We start from the raw sequence: 24,561 nt of genomic DNA, 5'->3' as shown, positions 1-24,561 counted from the left end.
TTCAGATACTAATTGGCTTAAAATCATCAAACTTTGTCAGTTGATATTTCTTGGGTTCTCAAAATGTGTAAACCAAAAAGTAGGTCACATTGACCTACTTTTTTGAATTCTTAGGATTTAACTAAAGATTTAGAATACTAAGAGGCTAAGAATAGAAATGGTGGGGTTGTACAATTTATCAGAAGAGCGATTCTAGGCCCTTGGGCCTCTTGTTCTATACATGGTTTAATTCACATATATCTTTTTTCACATGAATCAATAGAAAGTTATCCCAGATGATGGAAAACATAGGAAACTTCCAAAAGGAGCCATCAAAATTCCAGTTCATAAGGTAACACAATACATAGAATAAATTGCAGTGATTTTACTGTATGTGTAAATTATTCACTTGAAGTTATTTGCATTGATCTGTTTCTCTATGACTTTTAGAAACCTGAATCAACAAAGGAAATACCAAAGCAACCCATAAAGGTACACACACTAGAAAAGATTTTTTTTAAATATCCCCCGTAACAAAGTTGTGGGGGGGGGGGGGGGGGGGTGTGGTATGGGGGAATCAGGTTGTCCGTCCGTCCGTCTGTATAGACGCAATGGTTTCTGGGCTCTAAAGCATTATCCTTTCCACCTACAGTCACCATATCATACATATGGACTACTCATGGGACGAAGATGTTCCCTATCGATTTTGGGGTCAAAAGGTCAAGTGCACTGGACATGAAAATAGCAATATGGTTTGCCCTTTCTTTTTTACACTTAGGAAAGAGGTAATTTATACCTATTAACAACACCCTTTGGGAGATTGGGATTAGCGGGGGATATTCTTAGTGAGCATTGCTCATAGTACCTTTTGTTTTTTCTGTAAAATGAGATTATATGACTGAATTTCAATTATTTTCATTTTTTATGGAATCTGGAATATTCACTGAATTGTCCATCCTGAATTAACTCTTTAATTCCCCATTGCTCATATCATATTTAGAGAGTGGAAGTACATTCACTTTGACACAAACAAACATGTCTCATGATAGTCTTAATTTCAGAGGCCAGGAAAGAAAAAGGAAAAACTAAGACCTCCCTCCAAGGTAGGCATTATTTATGTATTTAATGCATCTCACCTAGATCTGAGACACAGGTGCTTGACATTTTGTATACACTGTACATATAATTACAAAAATAGTCTTTTTGTAAGCAAACTATTCACAAAGTATATCATGCCACCATTTTGTTGGTTTTTTATAGATTGCTATTTTGGCAAAAGGTTTGATTTAATATGATGATTAGACCCCTACCATCTAACAACAACTCTCTCAAGGTCTCATTTGTCGCATCATCATGGTGAACTGGAGATGAAGTACATTTATCGGCAATAATCAACTGTCAGATATCGTCTACCGCTTCTCAAATGCGAAAACTCAGTAAAGGGAAGACGGAACTTGACATCATCAGGCAAATTAATGGAAATTGCCTTGTTGTAAAGGAAAATGGCACTGAATGCAGGGGAGTGTGCAGCCTTGCTAACAATAAAAGATGGACACAATTGTGTGGTTTTGGGGCAGGCGCAAAACAACATTAGAATGTTGACATGTAAACGTTCTTTATTAAATTTCTTTGTTAAAACATCTTTTCCATTCAAAATTTACTGCTAATTAGGCCTTTAATAGACTTATCTACTATTTATAATTTTATCAACCTATGGAGAAGGGACAATGCCAAAATTATGTCAACTTCCATCCTCCCTTTACTATTTAGGCCAATACAACTTAATTAGTAGATTATCATCCAGAGTCACCAAAAAGTATGGGGTGGGTGGGAGGATTTTATTATGGCGTCGAGCTTTGCTCGAACGGCATCTAGTCAGCATGTACGACTAGTTTACGCGACCTAAGATGTCAGACTATCGATGCTTCCGCGGAAAAATCCCGCGCTTTTTGTAATGGCGTATGAATATCTGTACTGTTTAATGATTTACGACATTTTAAAGTTGTTAATGAGAAACAAATGAAAATTATCACATTGATTTACTTTAACATATAAAAACTTTCACAAAAAAATAAAAACAAATCAAATAAAAATTCCAATTTCAATGTGAACTACATTTGCAAAGTCACGTGATGTCTGAAACGATAGCGTATCTAGACGAAAGATAGCGTGGGTTTTGTTTATAAACATTGCGTGCTGTTGGCGAAATTTAAACTGAGAAATAGTGTATCGCGGATTATTTATGGTCATTATATTTTAGGGTAGGTAATGTTTATTTGACTGTAGCATTCTCAGTAGGGTATTAACGCATCTGTAGGTTTGCAAATCATTGGTCAACTCGGTATATAAACACTGGGACGTGTTAATGTTATTGTAAACAAACCAAGCGCGGAAGCATTCATTATTATAAGGCTTTCAAGTAAAGGTTTTTGTGGAGGTAAAAGTTACTGAATTAACAATTTTTTTTTTTAATCTGACAAGATTTTCATCTCTTGAGATGCTAGCAGTGATATATACTACAAATGGTCCATAGTTGTTTACATTGTTGCACATATTTCTTATTAAAATTTTGGTTTAAAACTTATTTCTTGTTTTTATTATGTTATCAACAAGTACATGCAATGCTGCCCTTTACAACTATTAAAAGGAGAGTTCTCACAACAGTTTTGACTTTTTCACGAAATATCTTAATGCACAAATTTTCAGTTCTTTGTGAATTACATCTGTGCCAAGGATTGTAGAGTACTCCCTTGGCTAGCAAAGATGTGTGAATAATTGAGAGCAATGGTTGATCACAAAAATCTTCATTATTTAATAACATTAGATATTGTAAATAATCCTTTGAAAAATATTCTGAAGAAATGAATGGAATTGTAAAAAAAATATATCTGTAATTGAATTTTTTTGTGAAAAGAGCTACTGTACAGATGTATTAGAAGCATTATTCCTGTATGAAGGATTAATATTCTTGGTATTGCTTGAATTCAAAGCTGTATGTGTGTTTTTAATACATGTACAGCTAATCTTCGTTATCGGGAATATGTAAATAGAGTTGCCAGTCCAAACCACTTCTTTTTTGTGTGTGTGTTATCCTTGTTATTGCAAATCCTTGGATATCTCAAATTTAATTTCAGTCCTGTTGAATTTGCAATAACAAGGTGTGACTGTAGTCAATGGCATCAAAATATTCACAGGTAGAAGACTGTCCATTGAGATTTATATAAAGCTATATCTACTCTGTGTACATACAATAAGGGATGAAGCATTGATAAACTGGACAGTACATAGTTTCATTATAATCTTTGCTTTCTTAGCACGACACCATTGTGGCCCTTCAGGCCTTTGATTTTTTAATTTTTATTTTCTGAGAAAAATATTAATGACAAACGAGTTTTTGTCAACAGAAGTTCATCATTTAATGCCAGATAAATATCAATCTATGTTTATTTCACAGAAGAATTCCAGGTTAAGTTTTAATTTCAAACACAGAAAGATATCAAACTTCTTCAAGACATGAAAAACATTAATCCCTTCCTTTCATTTAAGCCCGTAAGAAATTAAGAAAACCGTATCTATTTTCTTCACTTGGCTTTTCACGTTGCTATACCGGAAATGTAAACAAGAAGTGTAAATACCGGAGTCGGACATGAACATTTTCCGGAAATCGCAAGTTTCGCAAAATAAAAAAAATCCGGACGGGTCAATTTTTGAGGGGCAGGCGGGGATGATAATCTATCAATTAAGTTGAATTGGCCTTAGTTAAAAAAAAAAAAGATGGTGGCATTATACTTTGTTCCCAGAAAGACATTTGTTTTATAATTATATTTTTGTAGAATGTCATGCAAGCACCTGTAATCTGAGACTAAATACAAGTGTTGTAACAATTGTTCACAATACTCTTTATAGTTTATGTATACTCATAGCAAGTGCATAATTTCTGCCACATGTGACATGGTATGATCATTACATCTTGCTGTATAAAAGGCCAAAAATCAATCCTCTCATTTTTCTTGGGGCTTTAGCTCCTTTGAACTGAAAGCTCAAATGAATTGTCTGTTGTCTGTCTGTCTGTAAAATTTATATCAGGGGCCCCAGCAGTAGCATGGGGCCACAGTAGGAGATCCGAAGTTTTATGTAGGAATATACAGAAATAAATGAAACAAATTCTCTTCAAGAGTAGTAATCATCTTGAAATGCAAATATTTCCAAGTTGAGTGGATTCAAGGATTATGCCCACTACTGAAGTCCCACGGAGGGGGGTATTGTTTTTGCATGTCATGTCTGTGTGTTCAAATTATAACTTTTGATTGATGACTGATAGGACTCTCATGTTTCATATATACATTCCTTCAAGACCCTTTTTTGTGGCACCAAAGTTTTTAGCGTTGAGCTTGGAATTTTCTACTGGTAAAAATAGAGATACAGTGTAAAAAAGCACCCTATTTTCCCCCACATTTTAAATTATAACTCTTTACTTGTAAATATTTTGTTAAGACATATAGAACAAAAGTTATACAGTTTAAGGAGATCTTTTGAACAATATAAAGGCCCACAGGCCTCATGGCTCACCTGAACAGTCAAATTTGTGTTGCAATCAGTAACTTTTTTCTTGAGAAACTTTTGATAAGACATATAGAATAAAAGTTGTTCAGTTTTGCAAGATACATGTATATTTAACGATATCAAGAAATAGGCTCACATGCGTCATGGCTCACCTGAACAGTCAAATTTTTGTCGCAGTTAATAATTAACATTAATAACTCTTTTCTCAAGAAACTTTTGACAAGGCATATAGAAAAAAATTTGTTCAGTTTCGCAAGCATTAGCTAATAAGAAATAGGCCTGCGGTTCTCATGGATTGCCTGAACAGTTGGATTAATTTCGCAATAAATAATTTTTTTCTAGAGAAACGTTTTGATAAAATGTATAGAATAAAAGTTGTTCAGTTTTGCAAGATCTTTCAAACAATATCAAGAAAAAGGCCCGCCAACCTTATGGCCAGTCAGATAAGTGTTGCAATCAATAACTTTTTCTCGAGAATCTTTTGATAAGACATGTAGAACAGTTTAGCAAGATCTTTCAAATGATATAATGAAAAAGGCCCATGGGCCTCATGGTTTGCCAGAACAATCTGATTGGTATTACAATCAATAACTTTTTATCTCGAGAAACATTTGATAAGACATGTAGAATAAAAGTTGTTCAGTTTTGCAAGATCTTTGAAAGATATGAAGAGAAAGGCCCATGGGCCTCATGGCTTGCCTGAACAGTCCAATCGGAGTTGCAATCAATAACTTTGATCTCGAGAAACTTATGATATTACATAATATAATTAGAAGTTGTTCAGCTCAGCGAGATCTATCTAACAATATCAAGAAACAGGCCCACAGGCCTCATGGTTCTCTTGACCAGTCAAATAAAAAAAATTGATGAATCATATCTCCTACGGCTTTATCGCTCTATTATCAAGAATTTAGGTTCTTATTCCTTTCATGTATAGTCTTCACTAATTGAATTATCCCAGTCAAGATCTTATCTCATCAGAAATCGGATGGAAGACCTACTCGTTGCTCGCAACGAGGTCGTGTCTAGTTTAATCTATTTCTGAAATATTTCTTTTTGTTTTATGACTATTTTTGAAAACATTTCTTTTTATTTAATGACTTTAATGTAAATATTTCCAATATTGGTAAAAATTTATAAATACATGTATTGATTGTATGTCATCACTTTGCATTGATACCCACTCCTTTATTTACCAAGGGGAGGGAAGCAGTGACCTGGAAAAAGAAGAAGCATCAAAAAATGGTTATCCTTACTTTTGTTACCTTCCTTCAAAGATGTTTTAAAAATTAATTCCTTTATGCTGTAGATTAAAATTTATTTACATAATTAAGGTGGCCCATTTTATGAAACAATTTTTTGAAATCCATAATTTATTGTGGAATGTTTAATCACTATGAGCTGTCTCTGTGTGTGTTTTCAAACCCAATGTATATGGGAATTTTTTTTATCACCTATGTTGCTTTAAATTCAATCACATGGATATCAACAAATATTGAAAGAAAAGTATCATTTATATTGTCATTGAAACAGCGAACCCAAAGAAATACACTATGCTATAATTACTGATAATATTGAAAAATCTTTTCAGGCAGTTCTTGATGAAGAACAATATAAAAGGCAATAAATGATAATTAAAATAACATATTGAAAGTGGTTCAATATTGCCTAACAAGAGTTAAGAATAATTGTTTTAATACCAATTAATAGATCGACTGAGTTTTTGTAAACAGTCCATTCTTAAATCAAACTTAAATACTTCACTCATAAAAACAGGCAATATAATTTAATCGTTTTTTCAAAATAATATGTCACTTCATTAGAATTGAATCATTCATCTAGACAATAAACTTAGTGCTTGCACCCATGTTTCTTGTTTCATACATGCTTAATTTACATTTATTCCTTTTGTGAAAATTAATTGATAGAAAGTTATCCCAGATGATGGAAAACACAGAGAACTTCCAGAAGGTGCTGTGAAAGTTCCAGTTCAAAAGGTACTAATAAAGCAGTTGCTTTAGTTCACGTGTGAACGAAACTTGATTTTATGCTGTTTAATATATAGTTTTAATGCAAGTGTTATAAAAGTGAATGTGAGATATATTTTGATAAAGAAAATGAAAACATACTAATATCAGCTCTTATCATTTTCACATTGCGAAGTCAGCGCGATATTGGTAAGGTGATATATTCATAAAGATTCATACTTGTATGATTATCTGGGTTCGACAATTTCATTTTTCATTAAGAATGATCTGTACATAAAAACTTTGTGATGTTGTTTGGTGTTTTGGATTTAAAAGTTAAGCAATAAACATGATTTAGATGTACATGTAACATTTTTTATGCTCTGCCACAAAGTGGTCGGGGCATATAGTTTTACCCTTTCCATCCTTCCGTCCTTCTGCGACACCCGGTTTTCCAGACTTTTTTTCCAAAATGCTTTGAGATTTTGAATTGATTTTTTTGTCTGCAGGTGTATATTGATAAGTTACAGATCGAGTTTGAATTTTGTTTTGGTTTGTTGATTTTTGATAAAGTTGTGCCCCATATCTTAAAAAAATTACTGTTACTACCAGTTTTCCAGACTTTTTTTCTAAAGGCTGTGAGATAACTTGAACTGATTTTTTGTATGTAGATGTATATTGATGAGTTACAGATCGAGTTTGAGTTTTGTTCCGGTACATTGACTTTTGATGGAGTTGTGCCCCTTTAACATAGAAAAATTAATGTACAATGTATTTATTTTCTGGCTTTTGTAACATATAAAGGATTGTTGTTGAGTTCTTCATTGTACTCAATGCATGTAACATACAATCTGAATACCATATTCAATGTTATACTTCGATGGATTTCCTACATTTGACTTTACTGCAGGCGGGGGAAATCCGTGTCGTGCCGACACGTCTAGTTTTAGAAATTGAATGATTAGGATTCCTTGATTGTGGAAAGTTTTACTAGATGATGGAAAATTAATAAAAGATTTCAACAGGAGCTGTAAAGATACCAGATTAAAAGGCACTAAAATGATAATTTTGCTATAAATTGTATCAATTTACACCTAATAACTACATGTATTGTTGTTAGTTGGACCCATAATTCACAACTTTTTGAATTATCCAGATAGAGACTAGAATCTTTTTCGTGGACAACGGAGCATTTTAATGCATATTTTACTTTTTCATCAATAATATCAGAAACCAATTGGGAAGAAAAAAAACCTTGAAACAACCCAGAAAGGTACAGACCCTGAAACGTGCTACTACACCAGTTGCACGGTACGGTTCGGTATGCTTTATGAACGGTACGGTTCGTTTTCTGAACGGTACGGTACGCTTCTTGAACGGTACGGTTCGCTTCTTGCACGGTACGGTTTGCTAAAAATAGCTGCACGCTTTGTGAACGGTTTGCATGTTTTATTAATGAGGTGGGCGTGGCCTGAACGCTTTGACTTCGTATAAATTGTACGTTTCGATAGTTTGTTTTCACTCGATTGGTCTTATTCGGCTCTTTGATTATCGGCTGCAGGATTTGTGGTTGTGTTAGAATGTGCACATGGGGAAATGAGACGTTATTTTTGATTGCTTCGATGGAATATTGATAACGTACATAAAAGTTATGAATAAAAGTTTTTAGAATTTGCTTAAGTCTAAGTCTTAATGGTTGTTATTACGTTTCAATTTGTTTTTCATTTCTCATCAGACATTTATTAATTTACGATTTTATAAAAAGTTGTTACATGAACTGCTCCCCGGCATGGGCGTGCGTAAGTGTAAAAACAAAGCGTATTAAGTTTCCGGATATAAATTGCAGTGCCTAAATTGGAAAAGTTTTTAAGAAGAAGTGAATTTTGTTTTGAATACACTAAAGTCACAAATGACACAATGATTATTTTCTGCACTTCACATTTATTGTGATTTATCATCGGCATTATGAAAGATCCAGGATATCTGCACGTGAAGTTTGTACGTCCTTTTTTGTCAGCATTTAGTCATTCATAATTAATAATGTTAGATATCTGTTGCATTTGTCTTTGAATCAAATAAAATGATGATAATACATATATATTCCTATCCTTTATCACGCGAAGTCCAATTTTCATTTCCCTGACTTTATTTTTGATCACTGAAAATTGTGAAAATAATATACTGTGGCTGAAAAAGTGGGTCACGTGACATAAATTGCACGCTTTCTGCACGGTACGGTACGCTTTCGGGCTTTTGGGGGCGGGGTTTGCATAATATTATCCTGCACGCTTTCTGCACGGTACGGTACGCTTTTTGAACGATACGGTTCGTTTCTTGAACGGGACGGTACGTTTCTTGAACGGTACAGTTCGTTTTTTGCACGGTACGGTACGTTTCTTGAACGGTACGGTTCGTTTCTTGCACGGAACGGTTCGGTTCGTTTTTAAGGTGTAGTAGCACGTTTCAGGGTCTGTAGCAAAAAAGTGTTGTGCTTAACTCACTTGATTTTGCCTGTAATATAACTATTGAATATTTATAGCTAAAAAAATAATAGTGATGTGAACAGAAAACTGCAGATTGGAACAACCCACAACCCAACCTCACATTTGAAAGTGGGTAGGGAGTAAAAAACAATGTTTCTGCATTGTGTTGACTGTGTTTAAAAACTGAAGATTAACCACAGTTGTCATCAAAAATAGATGAAGTTAACGTTACAAATGACAAACATAATTTAGTGCCAAATGGTACAAGTCCATTGTGTGTAATTCATGCCCCCCTTCTCTCTTTCAAATTATTAAGCATAGCTGATTTATTTTTCTTATCAAATCAGATTAATGTTGATTGGTTTTCAGACAGCAAGGAGAAAGAAGACAAAGGTAAAGCAACGAGGGAAGACAGTATGTCAAGCTAAAATGACAAGATATAAATTGTTTTATATAAAATCATTTTGATATGGTAAAAATTTATGAAATATTGCTAATTGTTGGACAGTATATATCATGAAAGTTCTATTACTTTTTTTTCCATATAATATTTGGCTTTATTGTCAATAAGATATGTTCAATTCAATTCATATGTTTTAAACCTGATTTTAGAAACCCTACTTTGAAAAGAAGAAACCAAAGCAACCTACCGAGACTGTAAGTAAGGGGCACATTTTGTTGCATGTGGAACAAAATGGGTATTCCTTTCTGATTTTTATCAATGAAGGATTTGTTTTAAATTTTGCAATGTGTCAAAAGTTAAATCATCAATCAACAATGGTACTGTCACTTTTCCATAATGAAAACAAAAATGTAAGAAAAATTATGTTGATACCAAAATGTTTTCTTGCTTTAGAAAGTTACATCTGATGTTGGAACGGGCAGAAAACTTCCAGCAGGACCTGTAACATTAACATCTCATAAGGCATGTATACCAGTATATGCTGACTCGCACTGATATAAAAGAGAATATAATAATTTGTTTATTCATTGTTTTTAGTTGTACGGGAATCATATTTGTTTTCTCACCCTTGGACATTTTATTCAGAGATTTTCACTGACATTGTATTTGAAAGGGGGGGGGGGGGGTTATCTCCCAATTTTGTGGAAATGTTGTTCAATACCATGTAAATGGTATAATCATGCTAGTCTAAAAGATTTTCTAACATTTTAACTCAGAGACAGAGTGTTTAATCATTCCATAATCGTGTGTCCTAACTCCAGCACAGATATACCAATATCAAGGACATTTAGAAAGTGCTTATAATTCAAATGTATCGGGAGCAGGACAGGTCTAGAATGTCATACTTGACAGAAAGTAGTAGGACAGAAAGTTATTCATGCCATATTGATTTGTTCTTTTTCACAAAGAGAAAAAAGCACATAATTCTTGTCAAAGTATATCTTTACAACACCGAAAGATAGCTGCTTATATTTGACTCAAAGGTTCCTTATGATACAACATATGTTGTGATCTTGACCTGAGGTCATTTGGATATTTCAGGGTCACTTTGAGAAAAGTATGTAATTTTTGCTGTAATCTTTACAGTGTTGAAGTGTTTATGGCCCCCACCCCCCACCCCACCCCACCCCTTCAAAGAAAAGTGGCATATTGCTTTACACTTGTCGTTTCTGTCCATTGGTATGTCGGCCAGTAGCCATACATCTGTATGTTGTCCGCTCAATATCTTGAAAACATTCACTTGATTGTAATGATATTTCATATGTGGGTTGGTTATGAGTAGAAAAGGACCCCTATTGATTTTCAGGTCAAAAGGTCAAGGGTCAATTCACTCTGGACATAGGAAGATACTGTCTGCTCAATATATTGAGACCCCTTTCCTTGACAGACACCAAATTTGGTACACTGGTGCATCCTAAGGAGTAGATGGCCTCTGTTGATTTTGAAGTTGCATGGTCAAGGGTCACTGGTACATTCTAATGAGTAGTTGTCAATGGCCAACTAGACATAGGAAGATATTGTCCACTCTATAAAGAACCCTTTGCTTGACAGAATTCAAACTTGTTACATCCTAAGGAGTAGAAGACCCCCATTGATTTTGAGGTCAAGGGTCAATCCACTCTGGACATAGAAAGATATTGTCTACCCAATATCTTGAGAACCCTTTGTTTGACAGACATCAAACTTAGTACACCTGGTACATCATAAGGAATATATGACCCCTATTAATTTTGAGTTTCCATGGTCAAGGGTCAAACTGGACATAGTAATACATGTATATTGTTTCCAATATTCTAAGAATCATGGAGTAGATGACCCCTATTGATTTTTAGGTCACATGGTGAAAGGCCAAGGGTCAAATCACTCTGGACATAGGAAGATATTGTTTGCTCAATATTTATGCCCCCCTTCAAAGAAGAGGGGCATATTGGTTTGCACTTGTCGGTCAGTAGACCACATGTTGTCTGCTCAATATCTTGAGAACCATTCACTTGATGATAATGATATTTCATATGTGGGTTGGCTATGAGTAGAAGAGAACCCCTATTGTTTTTCAGGTCAAAAGGTCGAGGATCAATCTACTCTGGACATAGGAATATACTGTCCGTTCAATATCTTGAGAACCCTTTGCTTGACAGACATCGAACTTGGTACACTGGTACATCCTAAGGAGTAGATGACCACTATTGATTTTGAGGTCACATTGTCAAAGGTCAAGGGTCAAACTGGACATAGTAATTTATTGTCTCCTATATTTTAAGAATTACATGTATTTGCTTGATTGACACCAAACTTGGTACACTAGTACAGCATAAGGAGTAGATGACCCCTATTGATTTTTAGGTCACATGGTCAATCCACTCTTGACATAGGAAGACATTGTCTGCTCAATATTTTGAATTGATGATGCTACTATCAATTAAGTGATGCATATGTATAACATCTCTTGTTTGAATTGTTTTGGCACTAATATCAATTAGATGATGTGTGTATTTGCACCATGAGGGCATATATGTTTTGCAAACATTTCGTGTTTATATTCATTCTTGATCTAAAGTATTTTGACCATCTGGTGTGACTTGACTGTCACGCAGGTCATTTATGAAAGATTTTGAATTTTCTTTTAATTCTATAGTCCACAGAATTTAGATGTATATTAACCCTTTCTCTACCGGCACATTTTAGAGGTTTTTAAGACTAAATGACAATATTTTTAAATCGAGTTACATCTGCATGTATCACGATTTTAGGTAGGCATGTGATATATAATTTTGTTACGAATTGGACAGGGAACATTTTTTTCATAAAGTTTGTCATGTTATCCCATGACCCAAAGAGTTCTACGGGGTCAAAGGTCATTTAAGTGCACATTTTTGCAATCTTTTTTCTCTGGAATATATATATTACGATCCCTCTCACTGGATTCGAGTCAAAAATAGGAAATTCTAAATGTATGAGCTGATATGTCTTTTAAAATACTACAAAAACATCACAATCAAATTAATCAATTTTATTGACAAACAAATATTTTTGGTTGCTAAATAACAACACTCATGGTGTAATTTTGACCATAATTTGCCTTTCTACATCCATTCGACACAATTCAAACATAATTACATTCCATGATGATTAGTAAATGTCACATTATTTTAAAAATATAATCTTTGATTAGATCTTAATCATTTTAAAAGGTTTTTAACAAAAACTATAATGAAGAGAATTAAGGTCAAAGGTCATAAAATGAAAATTTCGTACTTCATATACATATTCATCATTTTCTTAATAATATGACGTTTTGCCATTGTATCCCACTAAATAGTATAAATATTGCAACATTAAAACAAAGATCTTTCCTGTTAAAATCTAAAAAAATCAATTTTTTTATATTCAAATATATTTGGTTGCTAAGCAACAACACCATTATGATATCAAATGCTATGCGAAAATAATGCCCGTTTTTCCTCCTCAAGTTCATTGTACATGTATACGAGTGTTCAAGTACTTACTTTCAATCACTAAATTTAAATGTACTTGCATTATATTTCATAAAAATTGTTCTTCTTATATTCAACCTCTTAAAACATATTTCTAGACATAATTCTTGATACTAGGTTGTTCCGATAGGGGCATGCGTTGACCAATATCTGTCTATCGACTGGAACTTCTCAGCAGACATGTATAAGATAATGCCCAAAAATCTGAAGAAAAAGAGAAAGAGTGTTTATACTTAGCCCCAATATACTGATGTATTCTCAGAGCTTTTGAATACTCAATTGGCTCTGTAAATGTTTTCTATAATCAAGGCCCTCTGAAAATTATGCGTTTAATTACTTGTAAAATTTTATCTGGGGTAATTGTAATACACATTTAATAAATGTGTTAGATGCACAGCCAGATTAATTTTGTTAAAGGTAATCTTATAAAATGCATTTTATTATTCGTTTTAAACTGGAAATCACTGTCACAATATCGGTACTTTAAAACTAGTAATACCTGTACAGTTCCTCTTCAGTGAGAGGCTTCGAACTTCCTTGGGAAGCATATGACAATCCTTCCCCCTAGATATGACCATCACAGCATAATGGTTGGTGGCAACACAGATGGAGAAAACCAAATCTGTCAAAAAGAGCTTCATAAAATCTGCAATTCTCTGAATAATCAGGTCCCATATCTGAAAATAAAAATGCAAATAAAATCAGTATTGGCCATCATACCTTATTTGTCAGCATTTAAAACACTTAGCATACCTTATAATTAGAAACAGAATAATGATTTACCGTGTTTTGTCTCTTTTTGTATGCATGTTATATCTAGTAATACAACGATAAACAGTAAAATGGTACACGCATATCAGTGTACCATAATGCCATGATTCCATTTGTGAATGTATTATCTGGATTCATTTGAATGTTAACTAAATGTATACGGATTTAACCCTATATTCAACCTCAAAGAGTCATACCAACTGCATGCCAGGTTGTCACTCCGAATGAAATGCCACAGTTCTTGGATCAGGTGTCCCTGTGTCCTCCACATCAACATACTTCCAATGCATGTCTGGATTTGCCAGTAGACTGTCACTAGTGGAAGATACCTGGAAGCTTCCCACTAAATATTGGGATGTCAATAACGTTTTTAAAGATGAAAAAATACAATTAAGAATTATTGGTTTGTGTTTTAAAGCAGAATATAAGCTTCATGATAGTAAGGGACAGTTTCGCACGAAAGTACTGATCATATTTATTTAAAGATAGAGATGTCCTATATTTGAAGTGCTATTTGGTAAGGGATTACATACATAGTTATTTCGGATTTCAAAGATTTCGGTTGAGCATCACTGAAGAGACGTTATTTGTCGAAATGCGCATCTGGTGCATCAAAATTGGTACCGTATAAGTTTTACATACATATGTTAGAAATCAAATGAATGGAATATTTCATTATACTTTGCGAGTGTAGCAGAGTGCGTATTGAAAAAAAACCACTATACATCATGGAGGTGTTAGCATTATGCCCAACATATACATGGGAGCAAATACTGAAGAAATTCAGGTTAAAATATACAGTGTCCAGCGAAAATATTGTGCCTCTGAGGGAAATTGAATGGCCCCAGATTTAAAGTAGAATTGAATTGGTTCTTCATTGTACACAGTGTCTAAATCCCCTGGCATGGTACTCTGATGGGGTGTGGATTTAGTCGAAATTAGAGAAAATCTAAGCAAGAAGTGGGCACATGCCCATCAGCTCATAGCACACCAGCATGTATGGATCATATAATTAAATACTTTTTCAATAGCCTGTCATAACCAGATTTTGATTGATGTTAACACCCCCCCCCGCACACACCTTTTGTCCCAAACACACATTTTGTTTTTATTTCTGTTACAATATGAAGAAAAACCTCAAATTACGGTAATAAATTCTATTATTACGATAATGCAATATATGCTTTCCTAACAGATTGTGTTTTCTTTTCATAGAAAGATAATTTTTTTTATAAACATAGAAAATCTTGGAAAATAGCCTCCGCACCAATGGTCATAAATGCCCAGTCTGATTAAAACCATCCCACCCTTTTCTCATCGTACACTAAATCCACCCTCTTCTTACACTCGCGCGTCAGGTGAGGAGATACCGGGGGGGGGGTCAGACTGATTAATGCCGGGCCAGGACAGATTAATTGATGTCAGATATGTTCAGCTCTTAATAAACAATTGGGTGTTATACACTTGGTTTAGATATCATAAAATATAAATATTTTCTTTCATGAAACGACAAATTATGGCATCAAATCGCGGTTAATATATTAATCGTGCATTTTTCATAACATGACATAACCGCGAACGTTTTTTTCTTCTAGTCGGCCTATGTGGCTACATCAACTTACATGTTTATACTGAATGCATGATCGTTTGGGTCATCCTGCAACAGGATATCCAAGGTATCTTCAGACTTCTTCATCTGACATCAGGTCGTTTTCAAGATGTAAAATACAATACAAGCGTTTGTTGTGTTGTTGTTTTCGTTGAAACGGAAACACGTGTGTTGCCCGTGGACACTTTCAGAAAACCCCGCGGCCGCGATCCGGATCACAGGGGAAAAAGTATTATATATACAATATGCAGACTGGTCTTTTTGTTTTCTTTGTTTGGCAGAAAAAATTATTTCTATACCGAATAAATATTACATAACGTTTATATCTGAATTTGAAGTATTTTTTTTTATTCACTCTACCGATGTAACATTCTTATTAGGTGTTTTATGAAGTTACAATTCAAGTAGGTGGTGTAACTGTTATTTACCAATAATGGTTTTTATACTTCTTTTTTTTTTAAAAGCAGAGAATACCTGGCTGATTATTTCATACATATATATATATTGTTTTAGTGTATCAAAAAGTATCCATATTACCAACAGAGGACAATACAAATAGTTTTCACTACTTTATTGTGCGATGCGCGTCGATCGCTTTCAGCACCGACGTTTTATCACTAATTTTAAAGAAAACCGCGCAGCATGTCCCAATTTCATTTTATCGTAATATAAAAACTAACAAGAATTACAACACGAATAAGGGCCCATCAAAAAGAAAATTTCCTGTACTTTTACAGGCTGTATTTACTTTTCCCTATTTCCATATATGAATATTGGTAAAATGCCGATCTGTTTAAACATTGAGAAATAAAATTGTAAGAAAGCGTACATGTGCAAAAAATAGCTATTTTCTTATAACTTTGCCAGGCATTAGAAATAATTTTTATATGTTCTGAAAGCAGGGAATATATGCTTTTCAAAAATATAAAAAATAGTGCATTCATACGGGAGATTAAAAAAATCGTATCGAGGGGGAAAATGGCCTTGCGACAAAGCGTTGCGTCATATTTAGACGAAGCCATCTTTCGCTTTAAATGCTTTTATTAATTTAATAGCTTTATTTACTTAACTGATTTTTACATAGTTAAAAAATAGAGAAAATTTCCAAAAATATGATATATAGATCATATATCTTATGACCGTAGTTTGAAAGATTTAGAGGCACTCCTTTTGCGCTGTCCCGTTTTTACGCGCCACCAGTCAAATTGACCGGTACGGTAGAGAAGGGGTTAAGGCACATTGTAAAACGGTTAGAAAAATCAAATGGTAGATTCCTAAATATACATGTATGTGAGGATGCATACTTCCATGAGAGGTATCACTCGCAAAATGAAATTGTTCACTTTTATTTTTCTGTTGTTAAAATACATGTAAGAACCATTGACCCTTGATTAACAGACCACACGCAAATTCATGTTCATGTGATTTGACGTACACGAGTCATTTCACCGTATTAAAGGGAAAGACAACCCTAACCATATTGTTGCCTTCACGAATAAAGTATTACGTACTGATATCGTAAATGACAGTCTTTAACAACAAAAATCCTTGCTTAACAATTAAATCAATATTAATATATTTTATATTTCAAATTACCCGCTGCTAAGAGATTAAGTTAATTTATTACGTCACACCTTCAGTTCCGGTTTATTTCATCAGCAGCACTGTAAACATGACAAGTCACGAACAGTTAAGTTTTGAGCCGTATAGATTTGAGCCCGTTCTTTCGCAAGAAGAATTTAAGAAAAGAATTAAGATGTTCAGTCGAGTCGCAGACCAGGTAGATGGTACTTGTTTTTTCATACATTTAAATGTCTCAAACCTCAACTTGTCATTACGCAAATGATGGATCCACAGTTTACATAGTATTTTCTTTTCAAATAACTTTGTTGGGTCAGGAATTTCGGGGGGGAAAATCTTTTTTCACATCTCCCCTTCGCATTAGTGTACATAATTAACTGCTTGACAGGAAGGCATCCACCTATTTACAATGTATTTGTAAAATCTACCACATGCACATCTTTGATCTCATCAAAACCGGAATAGACGGTGTGACGTCAAAATTATTAATTTTTGTGGTCTTGAATACAAAAGAGTTCTGCATCATGGCTGCCTCAATAGATGGGGGGAATTTCAATTTTTAACGTTTTAAAATTAGTACTGAACCTTATCTAGGCTGTATATCAAAAGAATAGTATGACAAATCTTTATCATATAATTAATCCTATCATTTATCATGTAAAAAATTTTTGGGTTGCCTTTCCCTTTAAGTACTCACTTAAAATAAGAAATCTACAGTTGACTGTTTATCTCTTTCTCTTACTTTGCAATGCAGCTTTCAATAAGTTGTGAAATATAATTGAAAAATTCTGATTTTCTGTAGCAGAAGATGGCCATAAAGAAGAAATTTCCTATTGTAAGTACATGCATTGATATGTTCCTCCTCCCAAGGCCTTTATTGAAGGAAGACATTGTGTCAGTCCGATTTTCTTTAGATGACTATGATATTTTAACTAGTAAACTATAACGTGTATTATTATAAGACAATGTGTCACATCACCATGACCCATATGTCAAAATCTTAATTTATGCATGTATTCCAGTTTGTTTTATGACCTTTATGTCTTTTTGAGCTAAGCTTACAATATTTGGTTATCAGGAGGCCTGGGTTCAGTCCTGGCACTACAGGAAATCTAAGACATTATACAGTTAGGTAATGACTGTTCCTATACCAAAAAGTGAAAGTCATGGGTCTTTTGGATTATGACCTTGATGATGTACATCCCAGGTCATGGTAGGTATTGACAGGATAAAGAATCCTGAGCACCATATTAGGTTAAAATTTGTGGCACTTCACGGAAAGCTGGTGACACCTTGAATGGGACGCAATACATACTGTATATAGAGAAACAAATAAACTATTTATATATATATATTATTAACCTATTATTGTTTAACATTTCTTATTCAGAAAAATAGTTATGTGTACGGTTTCTACAGAAAGTCAATTATGCAGACACAAATATCCTCTTCGATGGGATTGATATATTACAGAAACTCTTGAGAAATTGTCTTGCAAGTTTAGAAATGACTAGAAATATGTTTTATGAGATAGATATAACTCTAATTTGTTAAATTTCCAGTATATGCATTTAATTGTCAACTATTGAAACCTTTTTAGTTAAATATTGATGATGTCTTTAGAATTTGAATAGTCGAATATTTATCAACATGCCTATTACAAATCCACATGTATCTTCGTATATGCAGATAAAATCTTTCTCTTTTTTATGCCCCCCGTAATCGGAGGTTTAGGGGCATATGTTTTTTAGTATGTCCATCTGTTTGTCTGCAAAAACTTTATAACCTTAGTCATTACTTTTGAAAGGGTGATGATAAGGCAATCATATTTCACATGTGTATTTGTTTTGACAAGACCTTTCTTTAGGTTGCAAAATATTTAACCTTAGATCATGACCTGGATCTTGGAGTTTGGCCTACTTTTGAGAAACTTTAACCTTTGCCATTACTTTTGAATGGTTAAGTACTAGGGCTTTCATATTCACAGTCACGTGTATTCTTTGTGACAAGATCTTCATTTTATACCAAAGTTTTTGATCTCATGACTTTGGAATTTGGCCATTTGGCCATACATTTTATTAACACATCTTAATTTGTTGGTTTTTTTTACTATTATTTACATTTTGTATGTAATACCGAGCAAAGCTTAGACAGGCTAAATTTTGTGAGATGTATGGGCGCTGCCAATTTGTTCATTGAACTATCTGATTTCTCAGCTGTCTCTGTTTTAATTTGTACAAAGCCATACGAGGAGTTCTGAGTAATCAATTCATTAGTTGCTTCAACAGTTATCCGAATTTTTAAATTCGATTGTCAAAAATGCAAGACTCTGGCATGGAATTTGTGATATAAACACTTGATTTGTTCAAAATGAATTGTATAATTATTATTGTAATAGCTTTTAGCAAATCATTAAATAGAAAACAGTAATATGACTAAATAGATGGACCAGCTCACGAGTTTCTATAAATGAAAATTTAAGACTGCAATACTTTATCGAAAAACCTTTAGATGTAATAAATAGATTGTTTTTGATAAGCAGACAAATTTTTTCATACTTTCAGTCATATTTGTTGATATAATGTCACAATGTGCTGTTTATGTCAACTGCATTATTTATATTTCCCACATTAAATGAATAGGCTGATCAAATGCCTAAAGTCCTGTTGCAAGATGTGAAATACATTTTGATCATCCATATACAGTAAAATATCTTTATCTCGAATACCCCGCTTGAGTCGAAGTCGACCGCTGGTCCCAGCCGTGTTCCTTATACAAATGATTTTAAAAAACTTGGAATATTTCGAACATGGTAATCTCGAATACCCCGCTTATGTCGAAGTATTTTCAAGGTCCCATGCCCTAAATTCACCTGATTTATCTCGAAGTGCAGTCAATTTTCCGCTCTGCTTACCATACCTGGTGTCGTTAAGTCCCACATTCACGCCCGCGGCTTCACCAATCGACTGCTAATCCACGCTCGCCTTTTTCGATTAGACCCAGGTCGCAATAATTGGTTCAACAGCTTGGGTAATTGTGAGGCCTTCCCACATTACGGATGAAGTCCACCGCCAATCATGAACTAACACGCCCGATTCCAGGGACGGTGTTTTGAATGATACACGCTATATCATTAACATGTGGTTTAGATAAACGAACGAAATTGTCGAAGTGCGCTTGAAAAAAAAGTAATGCCCATAATTACGAGAACGCATTTGATAATACACGCTTCATCATTACATTAAAAAAAATGTTCAAGATCGAATTTGGATATCTTGAAGTTTTTTCGAAGTCCCTCAGACTTCGAGATAGAGATATTTTACTGTACATACATGTATTAACCTCTAAACAAGCCATCTCAACTGTAACATCACATGCTTTAGCATGCTCAAGCCTCAGTGGACCCTTTACCATTTTCTTGTGAAAAATATTTAATATTTGGATTTACTGGGCATTTAGCCCCAGAGAAATTATAAATACTCTAAGTAATATGAAAATAAGAGAATATTTCTATTATTACTTTACCGTACTTTACTGAATATGATGTTATCACTTGGGACATACCAATGACCATTTCATGCTTCGCTCGATCCAACAGTCACACCGTTAAACACATTACAGATGTGATACGAATATTACAAAGAAAATGCATGTACTACCCCATATATATACATGCATAAATATATAAAACTTCTTGTAAAAATGTATTTATGCTGATGCATAAAGTTACGAAAATTTAACAGCAATATCAAATGATTGCATGTAAATACAGGGTATGAGTTCATTATTACTTATGTTGATATATTTTAGCACTTATATATTGTATTTGATTTGTGCAGGTATATTTGTGTTCTGAAATATACTGCACATGTATATACACAAATGTGATATCTTTATACACTCAAACATTTTTTTTTTTAGCTCACCTGAGCCAAACGTTCTTTACTTTGATTATATCTGGTTTCTGTGTCTACTAAGTGTCTGTTTTGTGTTTACTGTAACAAACACAGAAACCAGAAACAAGTCTGCTTTCTAGCTATCAGCAAGTAATCTAACTCTGTATTAAAAGATATTTTTAACGATTTGTTTTTCATCTAAAGAAAATTTTCCGAGACAACGATAGAATCAGAAAATTGCCAGCTGGAGCTGTAAAAGTAGCATTTCAAAAGGTACTATTAAATCTTAAGTTCTCCATTTACTAGTACGCTTGTAGAATGATTAGACTATATAGCTTTATATCTTTAATTGTTATATTCCCCGCCTTTAGATAGGATGTATTATGATATAGCGATGTCTGTATGTCCATTTATTCTGGGTTTTCTGTTTCTATTTCCATTTCTCCATCCCATATTAAGTTGAAACTTCCTGTGTATAGCTTTCCTGTGGATCACTCTAGATCCAATCTAATTAAAATTAGATGTTAGATCCGCTCGCGTACTCGCATACATAACGACATCCAATCTAATTAAAATTAGATGTTAGATCCGCTCGTGTAATCGCATACATAACGACATCCAATCTAATTAAAATTAGATGTTAAATCCGCTCGCATACGTGCGAGTAGGCGAACGGATCTAACATCTAATTTTAATTAGATTGCTGTTATGTATGCGAGTACACGAGCGGATCTAACATCTAATTTTAATTAGATTGCTCTAGATCATGTTGCAATTTTGATCCATTTCGACCTCTCTTGCAGAAATTTTGCCACTTTGTTTGAAATTTAATGTCATATACAGGGTACATCATTTGTTCATCTAACTCCTCCCACAGTGTTCAAATGAGGACCTTCTTACATATGTATATTACGGAATGTTTATATTAGTATTGAAGATAGGCTTATAACAAGGATTTTGCTTTCCTTCAATTTCTTAGAAAATTGCCGGTTTTTGGACTTCATTAGTTTTGATGAAATATGACATAGAGACTACATAATTTGTCCGTCTCACTCTTCTCACAGTTCTATAGCTTGAGCTTTTTTATACCCCCCGCAACAAGTTGTGGGGGGGGGGGGGTATACTGGAATCGGGTTGTCCGTCTGTCCGTCCGTCCGTCCGTCCGTCTGTAGACGCAATGGTTTCCGGACTCTAAAGCATTATCCTTTCCACCTACCGTCACCATATCATACATATGGACTACCCATGGGATGAAGATGTTCCCTATCGATTTTGGGGTCAAAAGGTCAAAGGTCAAGCGCACTGGACATCGAAGAAGCAATATGGTTTCCGGGCTCTAAAGCGTTATCCTTTCCACCTACAGTCACCATATCATACATATGGACTACCCATGGGATGAAGATGTTCCCTATCGATTTTGGGGTCAAAAGGTCAAAGGTCAAGCGCACTGGACATCGAAGTAGCAATATGGTTTCCGGGATCTAAAGCGTTATCCTTTCCACCTACAGTCACCATATCATACATATGGACTACCCATGGGATGAAGATGTTCCCTATTGATTTTGGGGTCAAAAGATCAAAGGTCAAGCGCACTGGACATCGAAGTAGCAATATGGTTTCCGGGCTCTAAAGCGTTATCCTTTCCACCTACAGTCACCATATCATACATATGGACTACCCATGGGATGAAGATGTTCCCTATCGATTTTGGGGTCAAAAGGTCAAAGGTCACGCGCACTGGACATCGAAGTAGCAATATGGTTCGGTTTGTCATGCCATTTGTTTTTTACACTCAGAAAAGAGGTAGTTTATACCTATTACCAACACCCTTTGGGAGATTGGGGTAAGCGGGGGGTATTCTTAGTGAGCATTGCTCACAGTACCTCTTGTTTTTTTTTATCAGTGTTAGTATGATGATTGAAGGTGTACATGTGGCAAGAATTTTGAGTTTCTTCAATTTCTGAGAAAATATCAAGTTGTTGAACTTTGTCAGTTTTTAGGAAATATTACATAGGGAGTACATGGTTTATCCTTTTAACTCGATCCTCTCATAGTTTTCAAGCCAAGGTCTTTGTAAAGAAATTGAAGATGTGCATATTGCAAACATTTTTATTTCCAATGATTGTCTAATATTCTATGATGCTTAAAAATATTACAGGTTATTGAACTTAATGAATTCTTTTAGAACTATTTTACACACAAAGCTCTTAGTTTGTTAATCTACCTCCTGTCACAGTTTTTGAGCTAGGACCTTTTATTCGAAACAAAGTATGCCACAGCCTGATATTGCTTGCAGATACTACCCTAAGTAAACTTCTACAACCCGTGGCATTTTAGCCATGTTTCTAATCCATGCCATAGAAAATAAACTCCTCAATAAAAACATTCTGTGTATTATTCACTGTTATCAGCACTCTTGGAGTCTATCTTGTTGATATTTAAAAATATATTGTCTAATTAATATGCAAATCTGAAACAGGATCCAGGGATGTAGACATTTTCAAATTATCTTAATGCCATACATACGGATAGTACAAAGTTCATCAGTAAAAGGTAGTAGTGAAATACTATTACAAATGTATGCTGCTGTTGTCAGATGCAATCACTCTCTCAAACAATATATGTTCAATCATGGGACTTAAACAGAAACCATTTCTATTGTAAAAGTGTTAGACTTACATGTTTACATTGTGATATCTTTTATTAGAGAAAAATAAGACTTGGTGAAAAACTTGTTAAAGTTACCAAGGAATATAAAATTGCAAAGAGGAAGGAATTGAAAATTAAGAAAAAGGTACTCTCTCTCTCTCTCTCTCTCTCTCTCTCTCTCTCTCTCTCTTACTACATGTATGGCTTCTCTGTATTAAAAAAAAAAAAGGACAGTTGATATCTTGTTGAAGATCACCTCACAAAAATGCAGAATATTGTTTGTAAATTGGTGTTGTAATTTTTTTTTTAAAAAGATGTATGTCAATTAGTATCCATTTATTTGTAGTTAAAAATGACTATAAAAGAGGAAAAAAGCCTCTCTTCATTACAAGTGAAGTCATATAAGGTAAGATGTAGATGTTTTTACTGTACATCAAAAGCAGGTTAAAGATGCAAGATATTGTAGATTCAAGTATGTTGAAAAATAACAGATATTGCAGATTAAAGGAATTAAATGTTCTAGGATTTTATTTTGTGTTCTTTGGTTTTATGTGAGAAAAGATTTGCTATTGTTAGGAGAAGAAATTAGTAGAAAAACAGAAGAAACAACTCAAGAAGAAAATCATTACAGACAGAAAAAATTACAAAGCAACTGCAAAGAAAGTGAGAAGAATGAGAGAGAGGGTATGTATAATCTAATAACCTTCAATGTTGATGTAAGCATTTCAGATTTCCCTTCCAAAATAAAATTATTCTTATATTTTTCAACAGAAGAAAGATCTTGAAAGGCTTTTGGAGACACAAAAGGTACATTCATTTATATTTTCTAAAGTACAGTATTTTCTAGATTTATAAACTGAAATTCCAGTTCAAGTTTTTTTATTTAAAAATTACTATTTCATATTCAGTAAACAGTCACAGAGCATTTGTTAATTGGTAAACAAAATATGATTTTAAAAAATGGGAGAGAAGCATGTAATTAAAATCTGACCAAAAAATCTTTCTTGTAAATTCTTTTGTTACACGGGTATACTTGGTATGCATTCATTTATGTCATTCATTACAGCCAAAAAAACAGAAAGGGAAAACAATAGTAAGTGATGATA

The 24,561-nt window shown here is 33.9% G+C and overlaps 1 protein-coding gene across 8 annotated transcripts in view; it reads left to right on the top strand.

The window, feature by feature from the left end:
* The window catches only part of LOC125648996 (WD repeat-containing protein 87-like), a 72,558-nt gene that overhangs the window by 36,323 nt on the left and 11,674 nt on the right, over window positions 1-24,561 (top strand). For 5 of the 8 annotated variants that reach the window (XM_056164431.1, XM_056164430.1, XM_056164433.1 and 2 more), the window contains 15 exons: window positions 263-331; window positions 430-471; window positions 1,041-1,082; window positions 5,743-5,787; window positions 6,471-6,539; window positions 9,362-9,385; window positions 9,605-9,649; window positions 9,849-9,917; window positions 17,713-17,745; window positions 21,011-21,079; window positions 23,514-23,600; window positions 23,802-23,861; window positions 24,032-24,139; window positions 24,227-24,262; window positions 24,522-24,548. In XM_056164431.1, the coding sequence (XP_056020406.1) occupies window positions 263-331; window positions 430-471; window positions 1,041-1,082; window positions 5,743-5,787; window positions 6,471-6,539; window positions 9,362-9,385; window positions 9,605-9,649; window positions 9,849-9,917; window positions 17,713-17,745; window positions 21,011-21,079; window positions 23,514-23,600; window positions 23,802-23,861; window positions 24,032-24,139; window positions 24,227-24,262; window positions 24,522-24,548 (825 nt within the window). The remainder of the gene's footprint in view (window positions 1-262; window positions 332-429; window positions 472-1,040; window positions 1,083-5,742; window positions 5,788-6,470; window positions 6,540-9,361; window positions 9,386-9,604; window positions 9,650-9,848; window positions 9,918-17,712; window positions 17,746-21,010; window positions 21,080-23,513; window positions 23,601-23,801; window positions 23,862-24,031; window positions 24,140-24,226; window positions 24,263-24,521; window positions 24,549-24,561) is intronic. The other 3 variants (XM_056164429.1, XM_056164435.1, XM_056164434.1) reach the window with 3 other exon arrangements.

The sequence above is a fragment of the Ostrea edulis genome, chromosome 5 (assembly GCF_947568905.1).
Source record: "Ostrea edulis chromosome 5, xbOstEdul1.1, whole genome shotgun sequence".
In the NCBI taxonomy this organism is placed as follows: Eukaryota; Metazoa; Mollusca; class Bivalvia; order Ostreida; family Ostreidae; genus Ostrea; species Ostrea edulis.
The sequence above is the reverse complement of the archived record's forward strand: the minus strand, read 5'-3'. Positions and strand labels throughout refer to the sequence as shown.